The sequence below is a fragment of the Moschus berezovskii genome, chromosome 22, assembly GCF_049115385.1.
Source record: "Moschus berezovskii isolate FMDL1 chromosome 22, NW_MosBer_1.0, whole genome shotgun sequence".
Taxonomy (NCBI): domain Eukaryota; kingdom Metazoa; phylum Chordata; class Mammalia; order Artiodactyla; family Moschidae; genus Moschus; species Moschus berezovskii.
The window spans coordinates 13,899,686-13,918,534 of NC_142481.1; the positions used below are offsets into that span (position 1 = coordinate 13,899,686).

General features: G+C 56.2%; 1 protein-coding gene across 3 annotated transcripts; it reads left to right on the plus strand.

Annotated features, from left to right (window-relative positions):
- The first annotated feature begins 3,847 nt into the window (after positions 1–3,847).
- On the plus strand, positions 3,848–18,809 carry PRX (periaxin). Of its 3 annotated transcripts, XM_055412135.2 has the most exons (7): positions 3,848–3,880; positions 8,022–8,065; positions 8,149–8,247; positions 8,384–8,512; positions 10,697–10,853; positions 14,083–14,279; positions 14,883–18,809. In XM_055412135.2, exons 4-7 carry the CDS (start codon positions 8,486–8,488, stop codon positions 18,600–18,602), a joined length of 4,101 nt encoding a protein of 1,366 aa, XP_055268110.2. In that variant the 5' UTR covers positions 3,848–3,880; positions 8,022–8,065; positions 8,149–8,247; positions 8,384–8,485; the 3' UTR covers positions 18,603–18,809. The 3 variants fall into 3 exon arrangements, with proteins under 3 accessions (XP_055268110.2, XP_055268109.2, XP_055268111.2); XM_055412134.2 differs by lacking the exon at positions 3,848–3,880 and having other exon boundaries at positions 8,000–8,065; XM_055412136.2 differs by lacking the exons at positions 3,848–3,880; positions 8,022–8,065; positions 8,149–8,247; positions 8,384–8,512; positions 10,697–10,853 and adding an exon at positions 11,042–11,761.
- The last annotated feature ends 40 nt before the right edge of the window (positions 18,810–18,849 follow it).

Consider the following 18,849-nt stretch of genomic DNA (forward strand, 5'->3'; position numbering starts at 1 on the left):
CAGGGGACAGAAAGAGAGACACAGAGAGAGGGACAAAGAGTGAAGGCAGAGAGAGAGGCGGGACCTGTCACTCACCACAGAAAGCTCACAGCAGGGACTTCCCTGGTGGTCCAGTGTAAGCATTTGCTTTGCAGTGCAGGGGACTTGGGTTCGATCCCTGTTGGGGGAATTAAGATCCAACATGCCACAGAGCAACTAAGCCCATGCGCCCCAACTGCTGAGCCCACACGCTCTGGTGCCCATGTGCCGCATCAAAAGATCCCACATGCCACAACTGAGATGAAGATCCCATGTGCTTCAGAGTTTGATACTGAAACTCCAACTAAAAATCTTAACTTATTTACTTAAACAACTGTAATATTTAGTGGGATATATGTAACTTTGTTCTGTATTTTCTAAGTCACCTGTAAATGTGTTATCATATTTTCATAATTAAAAAAAATAAAATAAATGGGAAAAAAAAGATCTCACGTGCCTCAACTAAGATCAGATCAGATGCAGCCAAATAAATAGAGAAATAACAGGGGAAAAAAAACACCTCCAGCAAACCAGGAAAGAAAGCTTTCTTTACCTGTTAAAGGGCAGCTACAAAAAACATGCAGCTAATGTTATATTTCATGACTGAGGACTGTGCTTGTCACATAAAATTGGGGATAAGGAAGGTTATCTGCCCATCGAGACATGGAGAAGGACCGGATAGCCTCTGTCTGTCTGTCTGTAGAGTACCAGCCTCCCTGTCTGCCGGAGTAGCAAGCAGTGAGTTTTCTTCCTGGTTCTAGCCTGGCCCGTTGGTAGATTCTTTCCACCCTCAGTTATTAAAACTCAGCTCTGGCCTCGTCCCTCCTGTAGGTGCCCAGGGCCCTCGGGACAAAGTCTGAGGCCCTCCTCATGGCCCTGCTGACTCTGGCCCTTCCCTCTGCTTCCCTTTGCTCTCTCATCCACCGGTTTCTCAAAGGCGCCCTTTGCATGAGATGTTCCCTCTACCCGAGACCCACTTTCATGTATCCACCACCGCAGCTTGGCATGAACTCCTATGTATCCTTTAGGTGCCAGCTCAAATGTTGCCTCCTCCAAGAAGCCCTCCCTGCCCTTTCTGATAGTATCAGAGTGTCAGACCCCTCTTACAGACCTGGATCCTTTTCTCAGAGCACTTAGCTTAGTGTGTAATTATACACTCGTTTCAATTATACACTCATTTAGTTGCTCACTTCTTTAGTGTCTGCCGCCCTTGGATTGAGAGTCCCGTGAGGGCACAGTCACTTCTGTGTCCCCAGCATCGCCCAGCCCAGGGATGGATTGATTCAGAAGAAGTGTCTGTAAATAGCTGGTGAACAAATGTATAAGTGACAAGGAGATGCAAATGACAGGGCATATGTGACCATAGAGACACAGCCATGAACAAGGACATGGTTCTTGGCTCCAGAAAATTTCGTATGTGCGAACCTCTGTCTGGATTCAGATCCTTTGCATAGGCTGTTCCCACTGCCCATAAAACTTTTCCACTCCCTCTTTTCTCTCTCTCTTTCTATTGTGTTTTGTTTTTTTTGACCCCGCTGCATAGCTTGACGGATCCTAGTTCCCTGAACCAGGGATTGAACCCGTGCCCCCTGCAGTGGAAGCTCGGAGTCCTAACCACTGGACCACCAGGGAAGTCTCATATTGCCTCTTCTCTTGTCTAGATCCTATGGGTCAATCAAGTCTCAGCTCACATGTCTCCTCCTCCAGGCAGCCTTCCCTGACCTCCCTTCCTGGGCTGCAGGAGGTACATTGCCTGGGCTCCCCCAGCAAGGCTCTGATCTCTGTCTGCGATTCCCCCATCCCAACCCTGGCCACTCTGGGCCGGTCTCCCTGTTGGACTGTGAACTCTGTGAAAGAAGGCCCAGGCTATCTTGGTCACACTGTGTCCCCAGCACCATCCAGCCTGGGGCTGGGCACAAGACCAGGTGCTCATTGACTGTTTGCTGACTTTGGATAAAGGACTGCTCCCTCTCTCCCGGCTGGTGCTTTGCCCGTGTTCCTCCTCCCTCCTGGAAGCTTCTTCCCTAACCTTTTACCTGGCTTCTTCCTCTTCAACCTTCCAGTTTGACCCCAGAAGTTGTGTCCTGAGCCTGCCCTCTGTGGTGAATTTAGGTCTGACAGTGTCTCCAGTGCCCAGCAAAGGGCCAGCCACCCAGGGCTTGTGAAGATTTATTGAATGAATGAATGAACCCATGAATGTCTGAATGCACCGATGAATGAGAGAGCGAGCATGCGCCTGCGATGGGGGTAGGTCTCCTGGAGCCCATCAGTAGCCCTGACCACAGCATGCCTTCCACCCTTCCCAGGAGGAGGGTTCTAGCTGGGCTCCACCACACCCCAACCCTTGGTGGCTGCCAGGCCTGGAAGGCATTTCCCAGAGCTCAGCACATTCCTGCCTTCCCCGGTGGATGAGAGTGGGCAGGGGGCATTTCGGAGAGAAGGGAGGAGGCCTCTGGCATCCTAGGATCCTGCCAGCCGGTCTCTGGTCCCCCAAGCCCCTCGGGAGTGGGCCCCAACCGCTCAGGGTGGGGAGGGGGCTGCTGAGGTGCCAGCTAAGCTGATGTGAAAGGTGAGGGTGCCCCCTCTGCTGAGGGCCTGGAGGCCACGACCGGGTGGACAATGGGCCGGAAGCTGCTGATGTGCATTTTGGGGGTAATCCCCGGCCTCAGCCCAGCCCTGGACCCAGGCTCCGGCTCAGAGAGCCAGGAGCATCCGAGGCAGCGGCCGGGTGGGTGTAAGGGGCATGTGGGAATACCTATGCTCCCTGTGCCGCCCCCCGGGGTCTGGTGAGTCAGGGCCGGCTTGGGGGCCGGGGGCTGGGGGATCAGGATGAGGCCTGGTGGCCTTGGTTCGGGAGTTGGGCAGATCTGGGTTCAAATCCCGGTGCTACCTATGACCTGAAGTGGGTGACTTTGGGTGTCACTCCCCTCTCTGAGCCCCCTTGGCTGTTATATGAAGCGGACAGAGCATATTGCAGGGTCTTGGCGGTCCTGCAGAACAGTGGTTGGATCCCAGCTCCAGCACTTTCTGGATTTTTAACTAAAAACTGGGCCTTCTTCATCTGCCTCTTACATCCCTGATTCCAGGGGCCAAGCTTTGGGTGCCCAGCACGGTACATGATAGATGTCCCCCCAGGTAGCAACTCCATTAAACAGAGAAGTGGGGCTCCCTGGGTCCAGTCTCACTCAAGCCAGAAGTCCCCTGACAAGTCTAGCTGGTCCCCTAATTTGTTTGAATAATACAAAATGCGTATAAGTAGCAGTCACTCCGTGCCAGGAGCTTTTGAAAGTTTTTTGTCTCTTTTCACTCATTTTATCTTCACAACAAACCCATAAGGCAGGCACTTCTGTGATCCTTGTTTTAGAGATGGAGAAATTGAGGTGCAGAAAGATGCCATGACTTGCCGAAGGTCACACAGCCAGGACACGGCTGAGCTGGGATTTGAACCCACATTAACTGGGAGAGAGAGTGGAGTTTATTTTTAGGGGCCCCAGGAACCAGCAGGGCCATGCCTGGGTCTGGAAGCCAGGGAATAGTGTTGGTAGAAGGCTAGTCTCCCACGGTACTAGCAACCTGTCAACCCCAGGATCAGGGCTCACGGTGGAGGTCTCAGCCCAGGCGAGGAAGAGCAGCTGTCTAGGATTCTCCTTTGTGGCTCCCACCCCCTGGCGGGTGGATGTAGCTGGGAGAAGGGGATGTTTGTTTCCCCACCACCCACCCCCTGGTGATGTCATACCTCGGCAGCCAATGGCTGGGGTCTCCCCCTCCTCCCCCTCCCCATTCCTTTTCCCCCCCAGCCTGGGACCGGGGCTGAGCAGACTGACCGGACCTGGGAGCTCTCGAGGTGTCTGGAGGCCTAGTGGTAAGAGATCAGCCAGCCAGTTCCCATCCTGGCCAAGCTAAGAAGCTGTGGGAATGAGACCCAGGATGCTGGGAGGGGCTGGGAGGGTGCTTGGGGCTCAGGAGGCTGCAAGGTGTAGGAGTTAAAGGTACAGACTTTGAAACCAGACCCTGGGTTCAAATCCCAATGTTCTCTTCTTTCTGGCTGTGTTGCTTTGGGCAAGATACTGCATTCATTGTGCCTCTGCTTTCTTACCTCTAAAATGGGCTGATGGGACTTCCCCAGTGCTTCCACTGCAGGGGCACAGGTTCCATCCTTGCTGGGGAAGTTCCACCTATCTCAAAGTACAGCCAAGAAAAAGGCGGGATGGGGGGGCTGATGGAGGCCACCTCACAGGGCTGACAGAAGCTGCTTATAAAGAGCTGGGGCTGGATGCTGAGGGTGGGACAGGCTTTTGGGTCCCTGGAATAGAGTGCTGGGGAGGCAGTGCTGATCTTGTTGGTTGGAGGCTGGTACCCAAGCTGGATCTTGTCCCTCACCCAAAGCTCCTCTTTGGTAGGGGAGAAAGTGGGGCCACTGTGGGCAAAGGCTGGATATGAGACACTTTAAGATACTCAGCCCCTTGCCTCCCACACACAATTGCCTTCAGAGACTAGTTTCTATTACTTGAGCTCTTATACTATATACTCCAAATATTCTAAGCACTTGCTGTTATCTCATAATTCCTCAAAGCCATTGTTACTGGCTCCATTTTACAGAGGAAGAAACTGAGGCCCTGAGAGGTGAAATTCAAACCTTGCCCCAGTATTCAAACCTGAGGAGTGCTGGAGCTGGGCCTAAACGAGATACCCGGAGGCCACTGCCAGAATGCCTCCCCCTCCATGTCACTAGGTGGCCTCAGATGGTATTTGGGGGCCTGGATGAGTCAGGTCAACCCCCCACTCCCACTGCAACAGCTCCAGGTCACTCTGGTCTTCGGGGTGGCTGAGGCTCTGAGTGGGGAGAATTCTTAAGTGATGTTGGTGCCAGGCATGGGGGTAGGGTGAAGAAGGTACAGTGAGGCAAAGCTGGGGGCTTCCTCAGCAGGCCCAAAGCTCAGCTGAAGGACTCAGGGTATAAATGACACCCAGAAGGGCAGGAGTGACGTCTTAAATGAACATCTGAGTTGTGACTTCCCCAGGGAGGTGTTGTTAGGATTTAATGATCCCAGGCAGGGAAGAATCTTTGCATATAGTGAAGGCTCAAGAAAGGGGGTTCTCAGAATTCTGGAAGCTCAGGAATGGATCAGGGCAGAGCCACAGAAACCGCTCAAGAAATCGGCGGTTAGCCTCTGGAGAGTACTGCCTAGCCTTGATTCCAGAGGAAAGCCCCATTAGAGCTTCCCCCAGCACAGGTCAGGCCATCCCCGGGCACCTCCCGACCCCTCCTTCCCCTGCCTAGTGGGACAGCCAGAGCTGGGAACGGAGAGTGCCCGGGGTTGTGGGGTAGCGGGGGGGGGGGGGCTTCCTTCCGAAGCTGCTCCCACCCCATCCCACCCCAGGAGCTGGGTACGTGGCTCAGGAAGGGCACAGTTGGGCTAAATATAACCTGGGCTGGGCAGCCATCCCGGGCAGGGATGGAGAAGCTGGGCACTCTCTCTCTTGCCCCCACCCTGGCTGGGTTTCCGGTGCCAGCTTCTGGGTGTGACCTTCTCTGGCTTGTCCTGGACAAGGCACTTGTGGCCCTGGAGATCCTCCCCTCTGTCTCCACCATCTCCTGCGAGTACCAGGCTTCTGGCACACATAGCTCAGGACACTACCTTGTATCAGGACTAAGAGGTAGCTTTTCAGACCAGGGTTCAAGTCCCAACTCCATCACTGTGATACCCCACCCATCTGTCTCTCTCTTTTTTTTTTTGGCCATGCCCCATGGCTTGTGAATGGGATTCCCCGATGGCTCAGTGGTAAAGAATCTGTCCACCGATGCAGGAGCTGCAGGAGACACAGGTTCGATCCCTGAGTCAGGGAGATCCCCTGGAGCAGGAAATGGCAACCCACTCCAGTATTATTGCCTGGAGAATCCTATGGACAAAGGAGCCTGGCAAGCTACTGTTCATGGGATTGCAAATTTGGCTACATCTTAGCGACTAAACAACAACGTGGCTTGTGGGATCTTTGTTCCCTGACCAAGGATTGAACCTGGGCACAGGCACTGAAAGTGCCAAGTCCTAACTACTGGACTGCCAGGGAACTCCCTGTGATAGCCCATCTCTTAACCCTCATTTACTCATCAGTAAAATGGGGTACCATTAGGCCACAGCCATAAAGTGTCTGCCTGGCCCAGTGTTGGCACTGAGTCGCTCTAAAAACGCCTGTTTCTGGCACCTTTGATCTCCTCTGCCAGCCCAACTTCTGCGTCAACCGTTTTGCTGCCTAGGCCTCCTCCAGTGCTCGGAGTCACCAGTGCAAGTTAAGGTGCAGAGTTGGGGGTCAAGGGCACGGGTCCTAGCTGTATGACCCCAGACAGGTCACTTTCCCTCTCTGAGCCTCAGTTTCCAACCCTAAAATAGCCTCCACATCCAGAGTGATTTCAAGGCCTAAGGGGGCCAGCATAAGGCCCAGTCCAGAGGAAATAACCTGGATGTGGGAGTCAAGCCTGCTGGGAGGGGCTGGGGGCTCACAGGGGAGGCCAGGGAAGGACATGGAGACCAGGACCCCTAGGAGAGCCAGAGAGGAGCCTTCTGACACCGGGGGTTGTGGTGGGGGTGGGGGGAAGCAACCAGTGGAGTGGGTCCAGCTGGAGCATGAGGGGGTCTCTGTGTCCTCTATCTCAGCCAGTGGTGGGCTATGAAGGGCCTTTGTGTGGCTGGGGGTGGGTGGGCAGGGGTGGAATGTGACTGGGCACAGCAGATGGGCCATTGTTTGAGGGAATGTGCCGCGTGAGGCCTGACCTTTCCCTGTGGAGTGGGGGTTGGTGGGTTGGCATGCCAGGTGGGGGCCAGGAGGACAAGGCTAGGGTTGGCAGCTTGGAGGAGGGGGACAGAATCCATCTCCCTTCCCCCAGAAGGGGCTGTCGGCGGAGACCCCAGCTCTGCCTCCTTCTCACTGGGCCGTGTGACCTTGAATGAGGATCTTGTCCTCTCTCAGGGGTTAGGGTGTTCTGCAGTGAGGTGGGAAGTAAAGGTCTTAGCCTAGGACTGGCAAAGACTAACCACACAGTGCCCATTAGTTATTAGCATCTGTAGAAGCAGCTGGAGCTTTCAGACAAGTTAAAGTCCTGGCTAGGCCATCTGTGACTCAGGTGAGTGACTTTTCTTCTCCCAGTCTCAGACGTCTTCTCTGTAATAAGCTCAATAATTTTATTTTTTGGCCACACCCTTCAGCATGTGGGACCCAAGCTCTTTGGCCAGGGATCGAACCTGCGTCCCTTGCATTGGGAGTGTGGGGTCTTAACCACTGAACCACCAGGGAAGTCCCATGCCCAATAACTGTATTGATCTCACCAGGGTGTTCTGAAGTCCACATATGCTGACCCCCGTGGGATATCTGAAACAAGATCAGGACCACAGGAAGTTCTTAGTGATAATCATGGCAAGTGCTTATGAAGTACCTACCAGGTGTCCAGCACTGTATATTTACAAATACACGTGACCCTCCAACTAGCCCTGGGAGGTAGGTGCTCTCATTCTCCCCATTTTATAGATGGGGAAACTGAGGCACAGAGAGGTGAGGTGATTTGCCTACGGGGAGTACATGGCAGTACAGGCAATGGTTTTACAGTGAATTTGGCCCCCTTGGTCAGCCGAGGTGGTTAACATAGGGGTGGTGCTGTCAGAAAGGCCTAGGAGTCACTCCTGGCTATACTACTGCTTCTTGTCCAGCCACATCACCTTGGATAAAGGTTTTTGGAGCTTCAGGTTCCCCACCTGCACTCTGGGGACACAGCACCCTTTCTTTTCCCCAAGCCATGCAACAGGGTGTGGAATCTTAGTTCCCCAAACAGGGACGAAACCCTTGCCCCTTGCAGTGGAAGCGTGGAGTCCTAACCACTGGTCCACCAGGGAACCCTTATTCTATTCACTGGACACCAGGGGATAGAATAATGACAGTGTGCAGGAAGGGTAAGACACTCAGGAATCATCAGTAGGGTCAGCCGACAGTAATGCTCACGTTATTCTTCTTAGAGCCCCGGACCCAGAAGGCTCAAGGAGCTGGAGGTGACCCTGAGGTGAGCACTGGCTGGTGCCACATGCCCCTCCCCGCCCTTTCCTGGCCTGCCTGGAGCCTCCTGACCTGGTCTCTCCCTGGCAGGCTGCAAGACCCCAGAGGAAAGGCACGAGCCCCGCAGACGACTGTGCACCACCCCGGGCTGGGCTCCTGTTAGGAGGGGGTGCTTGTGCTCAGGCAGCGGTGAGAGGACATCTGGGATTGGGGCGGGGGGACCCTTCTCTCCATCTCATACCCACCCTGACCTCTCCCTTTAAGCCCAGTCTTCTCCCCACATCTTCCCCTGGATGGCCTCAAGCCTGCATCCTTGACCCCACAGGCTCAGAGGCAGCTGCTCCATGCAGAACTGAAGCTGGTCCTGCAGCAGAAGGGAGAGAGGAAACCGGAGGAGCCGGGGGCCCAGGGGACTCCCAGCAGTGCCATGGAGGCCAGGAGCCGTAGTGCCGAGGTGAGTACCCTTCAAAGGGGACCTCGGGGCCTTGGTGCGGGGTACTGACTAGGGTGGCACTAAGGCACTTCTTGGCTTCTCTGCCTCAGTCTTCCCATCTGTGAAATGGAGACAGCAACAGAGACTGCTATAGGTCACTGTGAGGGAAAGAGAAATTAACATTCATGATGTGCTTAACACAGTACCTGACACAGACTAAGATTCCAAGAAACTAATTCATTGAGCATGGTGGTGGTTTAGTCTCTAAGTCGTGTCCAACTCTTGCAATCCCATGGACTGTAGTCCACCAGGCTCCTCCGTCCTTGGGATTTCCTAGTCAAGAATACTGGAGTGGATTGCAATTCCCTTCTCCAGGGGATCTTTCCGACCCAGGAATTGAACCCATGTCTCCTACATTGCAGGTGAATTCTTTACCAACTGAGCTACAAGGGATAGGATCATACTGAAATTCTATTAATACTAAGCTAAAGAAAATAGAGTAGAAAGCCTCTTCATCAGAAGAGGCAGAATGGTGTAGGGGTTAAAGACATGGGCTTTGGACCTATGGGCTTACATTCCAGTCCTACCACTTCAGCTGTACAACCCTGAACCTGACCTTTCAAACCCTCAGTTTTGCCATCGGTGAAATGGGGCAATGGTCCCCATCTCTGAGGGTGCTGAGGACTCACACTTATGTCATTTGCCCAGGGCCTGGTACCTACCCTCCTTGAATGTGAGCGGCTTTCACTGTTATGGAGACAGAGCAGTAGCACTGACTGCATCTGACTGGATGCCAAGCATATAGCGGGTCTCCTTTTATAGCAGCCAAGCTGAGGCTGAGGGGTGGCAGGCACGGGGTACCATACACAGAGGTCACTGCCTACAGGACAGCTGATGGGCTCTGAGGTCACACCCCCAAGGCTGAGGCCCCATCACTGAACTGGCTGTGCAGCGTTAGGCAGTCACTTCACTTCTCTGGACCTCGGTGTCCTGCTCTGTCACTGCCCAAGCTGTGTGGAGGATGAAATGAGACACCACACATAGAATACTTGGCCCAGGGCCTAAGGATGGTGGTGATGGTCATACTTTTCCCTGTTGCCCCTACCACAACTCTTCCTACCCCTTCTCACCATGTTCAGCCCAATGCTCTAGTCCCGGGGCAACTCTGCTTTCCCTTCTCAGAGTCCTGGGCTCAGTTCTGGACTCAACGCCAGTCTGTGCCAGCCTCACAACACTGCCCATTGCAGCATTCCCTCACATCTCTGTGGCTTCAGGTCTCAGTTCACAATCAGAGATTCCCTCCGTATACCCATGTTGCCCAACTTTACAGCTGGGAAATGGGCCCAGAGAGGGCACAGTTCTCCCCTAGAGACACACAGCAGAGTGCATTCCTGGACGGGCTGTGAAACAGGTCTTTCACTGTCTCTTCTGGGAAGCCTGGATGTGGATCCCACAGTGCACTGCTGGGCCAGGGCCAGGTCAGCACCATTTACAGTAAATACCAGGCATACCACTTCTGCCAGTCCACCCCTCATTACCCACGCACTGCTGCTCTTCACTAGATTCCCTCTCCAATGGGCGTTACGCAGGTCTTGGGGTCACAGAGTACACAACAGTACAGTCACACAAATTCAAGCCTTCAAGGAGGCCAGGCCCACTCCCACCCCTTCATACCGCACCCTTTCTTCCGGACCCCATCCTCAATTCCACCGCTATTTTGCCTTTGTGTCCCTTCCGCGCCTCCACGGACACGCTCTAGCCACACCCCTTTCCTATCCTTGGCCGCCGTCGCGCTCCAACCCCTAACCCCGCCTCCGAACTGACCACGCCCCCTTAGCAAACAGCCCCGCCCTCACCATCAGGCCCGCCTCTCAGTTGCAACTCAGGTTCCCTCTGGCCTCCCAATCCCGCCCCTCCTCTATGATACCGCCCCTCGCCCCGCCTCTCCCGACTGCGGCCTTCGGGGCTCCCCCAAGCCAGTGAGCCGGGAAACCCATTGAACTCTTCCGTGGGTCTCAGCGAGTCGCCCTCGCCCTCACTTAAAGGGGAGATGCCGGCGAGGGTGGGCCCACACGACCGGCTTGAGCCCCGCCTGGGCGCCTGTGCCCTGAGGACCCGATTAAGAGCTGCTTTTAAGCGCGATGGCGGGCTCTGGGCGATGTCCGGCCCCAGCGCCCCATGGCGACCCCTCGCCACTCTCCACAGGAGCTGAGGCGGGCGGAGTTGGTGGAGATCATCGTGGAGACAGAGGCGCAGACCGGGGTCAGCGGCATCAACGTAGCGGGAGGCGGCAAGGAGGGAATCTTCGTCCGCGAGCTGCGTGAGGACTCGCCAGCGGCCAGGAGCCTCAGCCTGCAGGAAGGTGGGCGGGGAGCGGGCATGGGGCGGGGCCTTCCTGCGGGGGCGGGAATCTTCCCTCGGCCCCGGCGCCGGGGGGCGGGGTTAAGGGCCAGGGGAGGGCCTTTGTGTGTCTTGTTGGTTTTGCGGTTGCTCAGATACCGGCTCTGGAGGTTCCTTGTCTCCCAAATCTGCAGTTAACTATCTTGTGATCTTTCTGTGCCTCGGTCTTCTCACCTCTAAAATGGGACGTACTCTAGTACATACGTCATAGGGTTATTATGTGGATTAAATGAGTCAGTATTTGAAAACACAGCATGTAACTCAGTGGTACATGGTAAGCACTATGTAAGTGCTAGTTACAGTTTGGTTGTTGGGGCTGAAGAAAAGAGGCGGAGTTAACAACTTGGAGGGAGTGGCTAAGAGAGCTTAGTAAGGGATATTTTAAGTAACATGGATGAGGTTGATGATTTATTCATGCAACAACTATTTACTGAGTGCCTTCTATTTCCAGATATTATTCTGGGTGCTTGGGCTACTGCTGTGAACAAAACAGACAACACTCTCTGCGCCTATGAAGCTTACATTCTAGTGAGGAGAGACATGTTTAAGCAAAATCTGTAAAATACATAGTACATTATGTATACATAATTTATGGAAACAATGTAAAATACATAGTACATTAGAAGGCCATGTATGCTTCTGGAAGCTAGGAAGGAAGCTGCGTTTTTAAGTAGGATGAACCAGGAAGGGCAGAAAGGTCTGAAAGAGGTGAGGGAATGAGCTCTGTGGCCATCTGGAAAAGCATTCCAGGCAGAGAGAACCAGTGCAACTGCCCCAAGATGGGAGAGTGCCTGGTTTGTTGGAGGAACAGCAAGGAAGCCAGTGTGAATGGAGCAGAGTTAGTGAAGAGTACGAGATGAGACCAGAGAGGTAAGAGAAGGGGTAGTTTTTCGAGGGCTTTATGGACCATGGGGAGGACTTTAATTTTTAATCAGAAGTTGTGAGTGAAGAAAGAACGTGAATTGACTATATTGAAATGCTATCTTAGCAGTAGACTGTAGGGGGCAGGATGGGGAGCAGGAAAAAAGGCTCCCATGAGTATCCAGGTAGGAGATTGTTGATTTGTTGTTGTTCAGTCGCCTGGGGAAGGGATAAACAGGGAGTTTGGAATCGACATGTACACAGTGCTATATTTAAAATATTAATAGATAACCAAAAAGGACCTACTTTATAGTACAGGGAACTGACTCTTTGTGACCCCATGGATGTGAGAGCCAACTCATTGGAAAAGACCCTGATGCTGGGAAGATTGAAGGCAAAAGGAGAAGGGGACAGCAGAGGAGGAGATGGTTAGATAGCACCACTAACTCAATGGACATGGATTCGAGCAAACTCTGGGAGTTAGTGGAGGACAGAGATTGGTGATACTTGGGGCCAAAACAGTGTTATTGGAGGTGAAGACAAGGGCTTGGATTCTGGATATAATCTGAAGGAAGAGTCTTCCGGACTGGATATGGGGTTGTTGGAAAGAGAGGGGTCAAGGATGTGTCCAGGAATTCTTGACCTGAGAATGGAGTTGGTAGCCCCACAAATGGGAAACCCTGGGGCTGGAGCTTGTTTGGAGAAAGACCAGGAGTACAGTTTGGACCTGTCAAATGAGAGCTGGACACCAAGGCGAAGATGTGAAGGGATATGTGAATCTAGGATGGATGTGGGGAGTGCTGGGCTAGAGAGACACCGTTGGGAGTTGTCAGTATATTTATGATCTTTAAACTCCTGAATCTGGGTGAGCTTCCCTAAGGGATAAGCCGTATGGAGAAGAGGAGAGGGCCAAGGCCTGAGCTGACTCTCTGGGACTCTGTGTCTTTAAGAGGTCTGGGAGATGGGAGGAATCATCCCAGGAGGCTGAGAAGAAGCCCCCAGGGAGGTTCCAGAGGGTTGGGCACCCTGGAGGCCAAGCCAAGCAAGTAGATGAAAGAGAGAGTGAAGCTGGGTCTCAAGCAGAGGTTTAAGTGGATGAAGTCTGGGACTTGACTGCTGGACTTAGCTACACAGAGGTCGCTGTATGAGACCTTGAGAGACCAGTTCGAGGCTCTGGGAGGGGGCTGTCAAAAGTGTGACTGGAGAAGTGAAAATAACGCAGTCAGACAACTCCATGAATTGTACCATTAAAGTGAACAGATAAGTGGGGCAGAAGTTCCAGAAAGAGTGATGTCAAGACAACCTTTCTTTAAAAACAAACAATTATTTTCGGCTGTGCCGAGTCTTCGTTGCTTTTCGGGGGCTTTCTCTAGTTGCGGCAACTGTGGGCTACTCTTCATTGCAGTGTGTGGGCCTCCAGTTGCAGTGGCTATTTCTGTTGCAAACACAGGCCATAGGCGCAAGGGCTTCAGTAGTTGCAGCACATGGACTCAGTAGTTGTGGCACAGGGGCTTAGTTGTTCCGAGCCGTGTGGAATCTTCCTGGACCAGGGATCGAACCCACGTCCCCTGCATTGGCAGGCCAATTCTTATCCACTGAGCCACCAGGAAAGTCCAAGACAATCTTTCTTATGGGAGAAAGAGTGATACGTTCTTTGCTGATGACGATAATGTAGAAGAGAAGGACAAATTGATGATGATGTAGGGAGCAAGGGGAGAGTTGCTGGAGTGTGTCCCTGAAAAGGTGGTGGAGAGATTGACCCGAGCTAGGAGTGGGGTTGGTTTATCCCTAGGACAGATGGAGAGTAGAGAAAATCGCCCAGGACCAGGTGGGGTGAGTACTTGGGTTGGGGGCTTCTGGAAGTTTTCTTCTGACTCTGTTTCTCAGTAAAAGAAAGCAAAATCAGTGTTTGAAGTTTGAGGTTCGGGGAGGGGAGTAGAAACGGGAGAGGTGCGCCTAATGGGCTTCGATTTGCTCTGAGGGAGGCAGGGCTAAAGCCTAGGCCATGGCTTTCTCTAAGTGTCAGAACCTCAAACAGGGAGGAACTTTGCTCCTTGGTATCCTGTGCTCTTGGAGAAGGGCATGGCAACCCACTCCTGCATTCTTGCCTGGAGCATCCCATGGACAGAGGAGCCTGGCAGGCTACAGTCTGTAGGGTCGTAAAGAGTCGGACGCAACTGAAGCGCTTTAAAACGCACTGCACGCGGGTATAGGCGGGGCCAAAAGTTTGGGCGGCGCCCGGCTGCACGGGCTCCAGGGAAGTGGGCGGGACCAGGCCTGGGCGGGGCCGGAAGATGCCCACGCCCTGCCCACCTCCACCTGGCCTACAGGGGACCAGCTGCTGAGTGCCAGAGTGTTCTTCGAGAACTTCAAGTACGAGGACGCGCTCCGCCTGCTGCAATGCGCCGAGCCTTACAAGGTCTCCTTCTGCCTGAAGCGCACTGTACCCACCGGGGACCTGGCGCTACGGCCCGGGACCGTGGCCGGCTACGAGATCAAGGGCCCGCGGGCCAAGGTGGCCAAGCTGGTACGCGTGCTTAGCCCGGCCCCGGCCCTGGACTGCCCCAGCGATCCTGTCTCTGCGCCGTGAGCCCCACTGCCCCACACCCGTGGGCCAGCCTTGCCCTCTGTCTCGTCACTAACCCAGCGCTAATCCCATCCACTGCCTCCTGTTCTCTGCCCCTAAACTCCCTGGGGAGGGGGACCCACCCACCCAAACCAGGATCCTCACCCACCAGGGGTCCTGAACCAGAGAGGGCAGGTTCAGTCAAGCCTAAGGGTGGTTCACTTACTGCTGAGTGACTCTGGAGGAACTTCTTTACCTCCGTGGGCCTCAGTTTCCCCATCTCTAAAGTGAGGGTATTGGGGAAAATGGTGGACGAGGAGTCAGAAGTCTTGGGTCACAGTTTATCCACCCCTGGTGATGCAATGTAAGAGTTCAAATTAAAGTCTTTGCCTTCCTGGGCAGTCATGGTGACATGACAGGCAGGAAGTGGGGATGGTGCTTTGGAGACAAGATGCTCCATCCAGCACGTACCCATCCTGGTAAAATGACTGCATGGGGCTTCCCCCTGTCCACCCCAGACCTCCCACTATCCCACCGCCTCCTGCCTCTCTCCTCTCTCCCCAGAACATCCAGAGTCTGTCCCCTGTGAAGAAGAAGAAGATGGTGATGCCCGGGGCCCTGGGGGTCCCTGCAGACCTGGCCCCTGTTGACGTCGAATTCTCCTTTCCCAAGTTCTCCCGTCTGCGTCGAGGCCTCAAAGCCGAGGCTGTTGAGGGTCCTGTCCCAGCTGCCCCCACCCGCCGGCGCCTCCAGCTGCCTCGGCTGCGGGTCCGAGAAGTGGCCGAAGAGGCCCAGGTAGCCAGGCTGGCTGCTGCTGCTCCTCCCCCCCGGAAGGCCAAAGCAGAGGCCGAGGTGGCAGCAGGACCCCGTTTCACGGCTCCCCAGGTGGAGCTGGTTGGGCCCCGGCTGCCAGGTGCTGAGGTGGGTGTCCCCCAGGTCCCAGCCCCCAAGGGGGAGGCGGCCCCTGCAGCAGAGGCCATCAGTGGCTTTGCCCTCCACCTGCCAACCCTTGGACTGGGAGCCCCAGCTGCCCCTGCCGAGGAGCCTGCGGCTGTAGGGATCCAGGTCCCCCAAGTGGAGCTGCCCTCCTTGCCCTCGCTACCTGCTCTGCCCACACTTCCCTGCCTGGAGACCCGGGAAGGGGCTATGGCAGTGACGGTGCCCACCCTGGACGTAGCAGCACCTACAGTGGGGGTGGACCTGGCCTTGCCTGGTGCAGAGGTGGAACCCCGAGGCGAGGTGCCCGAGGTGGCTCTGAAGATGCCCCGCCTCAGTTTCCCCCGCTTTGGGGCCCGAGCAAAGGAAGCTGCTGAGGCCAAGGTGAAGGGGCCCAAGCTTCGAATGCCCACCTTTGGGCTCTCTCTCCTGGAGCCCCGGCCTGCTGCCCCCGAAGCTCCCGAGAGCAAGCTGAAGCTGCCCACCATCAAGATGCCCTCCTTTGGCATCGGGGTCTCGCCGCCAGAGGTCAAGATACCCAAAGGGCCTGAGGTGAAGCCCCCCAAGGTCCCAGAGGTCAAGCTCCCCAAAATGCCTGAGCCAGTCCTTCCAGAGGTGCGACTCCCAGAGGTGGAGCTCCCGAAGGTGTCAGAGATGAAGCTTCCGAAGGTGCCGGAGATGGCTGTGCCCGAGGTGAGACTTCCAGAGGTGCAGCTGCCAAAAGTCCCAGAGATGAAGCTGCCAAAGGTGCCGGAGATGGCCGTGCCCGAAGTGCGTCTCCCAGAAGTGCAGCTGCCGAAAGTCCCCGAGATGAAACTCCCCGAGGTGAAGCTCCCAAAGGTGCCGGAGGTGGCCGTGCCCGAAGTGCGTCTCCCAGAAGTGCAGCTGCCGAAAGTCCCGGAGATGAAGCTGCCGAAGGTGCCCGAGATGAAATGCCCGGAAATGAAACTCCCGAAGGTGCCGGAGATGGCCGTGCCGGAAGTGCGACTCCCAGAGGTGCAGTTGCCGAAAGTCCCCGAGGTGAAGCTCCCCGAGGTGAAGCTCCCCGAGGTGAAGCTCCCAAAGGTGCCGGAGATGGCCGTGCCAGAAGTGCGTCTCCCAGAGGTGCAGCTGCCGAAAGTCTCGGAGATGAAGGTCCCTGACGTCAAGCTCCCCGAGGTGAAGCTCCCGGAGATAAAACTCCCCAAGGTGCCGGAAATGGTCGTGCCGGACGTCCACCTCCCACAAGTGCATCTGCCAAAGGTGTCGGAGATGCGGCTGCCAGAAGTGCAGGCGCCCAAGGTCCCGGAGGTGCATCTGCCGAAGGCACCAGAAGTGAAGCTGCCCAAGGCTCCGGAGGCGCAGCTAAAAGCTGCCAGGGTAGAGGAGGCGGAGGGCATGGACTTCGGCTTCAAGATGCCCAAGATGACCTTGCCCAAGCTAGGAAGGGCAGAGTCCCCATCTAGGGGCAAGCCGGATCAGGCAGGCGCTGAGGTCTCGGGGAAGCTGGTGACACTTCCCTGTCTGAAGCCAGAGGTGGGCAGCGAGGCTCGTGTGGGTGTCCCCTCTCTCACACTGCCCTCGGTGGAGCTAGACCTGCCAGGGGCCCTGGGCCTGGAGGGGCAGGCTGCGGCCGCCGAAATGGGGAAAGGGGAGCAGGCAGAAGCAGCTGGGGTCGGGGAAGTGGCCTTCCGGTTGCCTTCCGTGGAGATCGTCACCCCACAGCTGCCCACACTGGAGGAAGGGCAGGCAGAGTTGACAGAGGCGAAAGTCAAGCCCTCCTCCAAGTTCTCCCTGCCCAAGTTTGGACTCTCAGGGCCAAAGGTGACCAAGGCAGAGTCTGAGGGGACCGGACGAGCTGCCAAGCTGAAGGTGTCCAAGTTCTCCATCTCACTCCCCAGGGCTCGGGTGGGGACCGAGGTGGAGGCCAAGGGTACGGAGGAAGCAGGTCTGCTGCCCGCCCTCGACCTGTCCATCCCACAGCTAAGCCTGGATTCCCATCTGCCCACAGGCAAGGCAGAGGTGGCCGGGGCCGATGTCAAGCTCAAGGGGCCCAAGTTCGGCCTGCCCAAGTTTGGGGTCAGGGGCCGGGACACTGAGGCGGGAGAACTAGTGCCAGGGGCGGCTGAGCTGGAGGGCAAGAGTAGGGGTTGGGATGGGAAGGTGAAGATGCCCAAGCTGAAGATGCCCTCCTTTGGGCTGGCTCGAGGGAAGGAAGCAGACATCTCGGGTGGGCGAGTCAGCCCCGGGGAAAAGCCAGAGTCCACAGCTGTGCAGCTTAAGATCCCTGAGGTGGAACTGGTTGCCCTGGGGGCCCAGGAGGAGGGGCGGGTAGAGGAGGCAGCCGGCAGCCGAGGACGGCTTGCAGGCCTGCAAGTGTCCCCAGCCAAGCAGGTGGGCACTGAGGCCCAGGACGGGGGGCTGAGGATGCCGCTAGGCATCTCCCTGCCTCAGGTGGAGCTCACCGGCTTTAGCGAGGCCACCCCAGGCCAGCAGACTGAGAGTTCGGCCCCTCCAGCAGAGGGCACAGCAGGCTATAGGGTTCACATGCCTCAAGTGACCTTGGCTCTACCTGGAGCCCAGGCGGCAGGTGGCGAGCTGTTGGTGGGCGAGGGTGTCTTCAAGATGCCTGCCATGACAGTGCCCCAGCTTGAGCTGGACGTGGGGCTGAGCCGAGAGGTGCAGGACGGGGAGGCCGCCACTGGCGAGGGTGGGCTGAAGCTGAAGGTGCCTACGCCGGGGGCTCGAGCTGGGGCCGGGGCTGAGGGGTCGGGCGACCAGTCCGCAGGAGCAGAGCACACCTTCCACCTTTCCCTGCCTGACGTGGAGCTCTCCCCACCTGCCGTGGGCACCCACGCTGAGTACCAGGTGGTAGAGGGCGAGGGGGATGCCGGACACAAGCTCAAGGTGCGGCTGCCCCGGTTTGGCCTGGCATGGGCCAAGGAGGGCGCTGAGGAAGGTGAGAAGGCCAAGAGCCCGAAACTCAAGCTGCCCCGCGTGGGCTTCAGCCAGAGCGAGGCGGTCAGTGGGGAAGGCTCCCCCAGCCCCGAGGAGGAGGACGCGGAGGGTGGTGGGGAAGGGGCCTCCGGGCGCCGAGGTCGCGTCCGAGTCCGCTTGCCCCGTGTGGGCCTGGCTGCCCCTTCCAAGGCCTTCCGGGGGCAGGAGGGTGAGGCGGCACCCAAGTCTCCCAGTGGGGAGAAGTCACCCAAGTTCCGCTTCCCCCGGGTGTCCCTAAGCCCCAAGACTCGGGGCGGGAGCGGGGACCAGGACGAGGGTGGATTCCGGGTGCGGCTACCCAGCGTGGGGTTTTCTGAGACGGGCCCTCCAGGCTCCACGAGGATGGAGGGGGCTCAGGCTGCCATCATCTGAAAACCCCTGAGCAGAGGGAGACCCCCGCCCCCGCCCCGTCGCATCTTTCCCATCCCCCACCCCTTGTTCTGTGTGTGAGATAACTAGCACTAACCCTCAGAAGGCTGGGAGGTGGGCGACTGACCAGGGCAGGGCCGGGGTGGCTGTGCCTGGCTCTTTGGCAGGAGTGCCTGTGTCTTGCCAAGCCATGTGAATAAAATAATCCCGAGGTGGCTCTGTGTGGGGTCTCCTCTGTGCCCTCGCGTTG

Bases quoted from the DNA above. Each gene is read 5' to 3' on its own strand.
- PRX (XM_055412134.2), top strand. From the start codon at position 8,000: ATGCTCACGTTATTCTTCTTAGAGCCCCGGACCCAGAAGGCTCAAGGA. The intron at 8,513-10,696 runs GTGAGTACCCTT...CACTCTCCACAG, and splicing joins CCAGGAGCCGTAGTGCCGAG to GAGCTGAGGCGGGCGGAGTT. The intron at 10,854-14,082 runs GTGGGCGGGGAG...CCTGGCCTACAG, and splicing joins GAGCCTCAGCCTGCAGGAAG to GGGACCAGCTGCTGAGTGCC.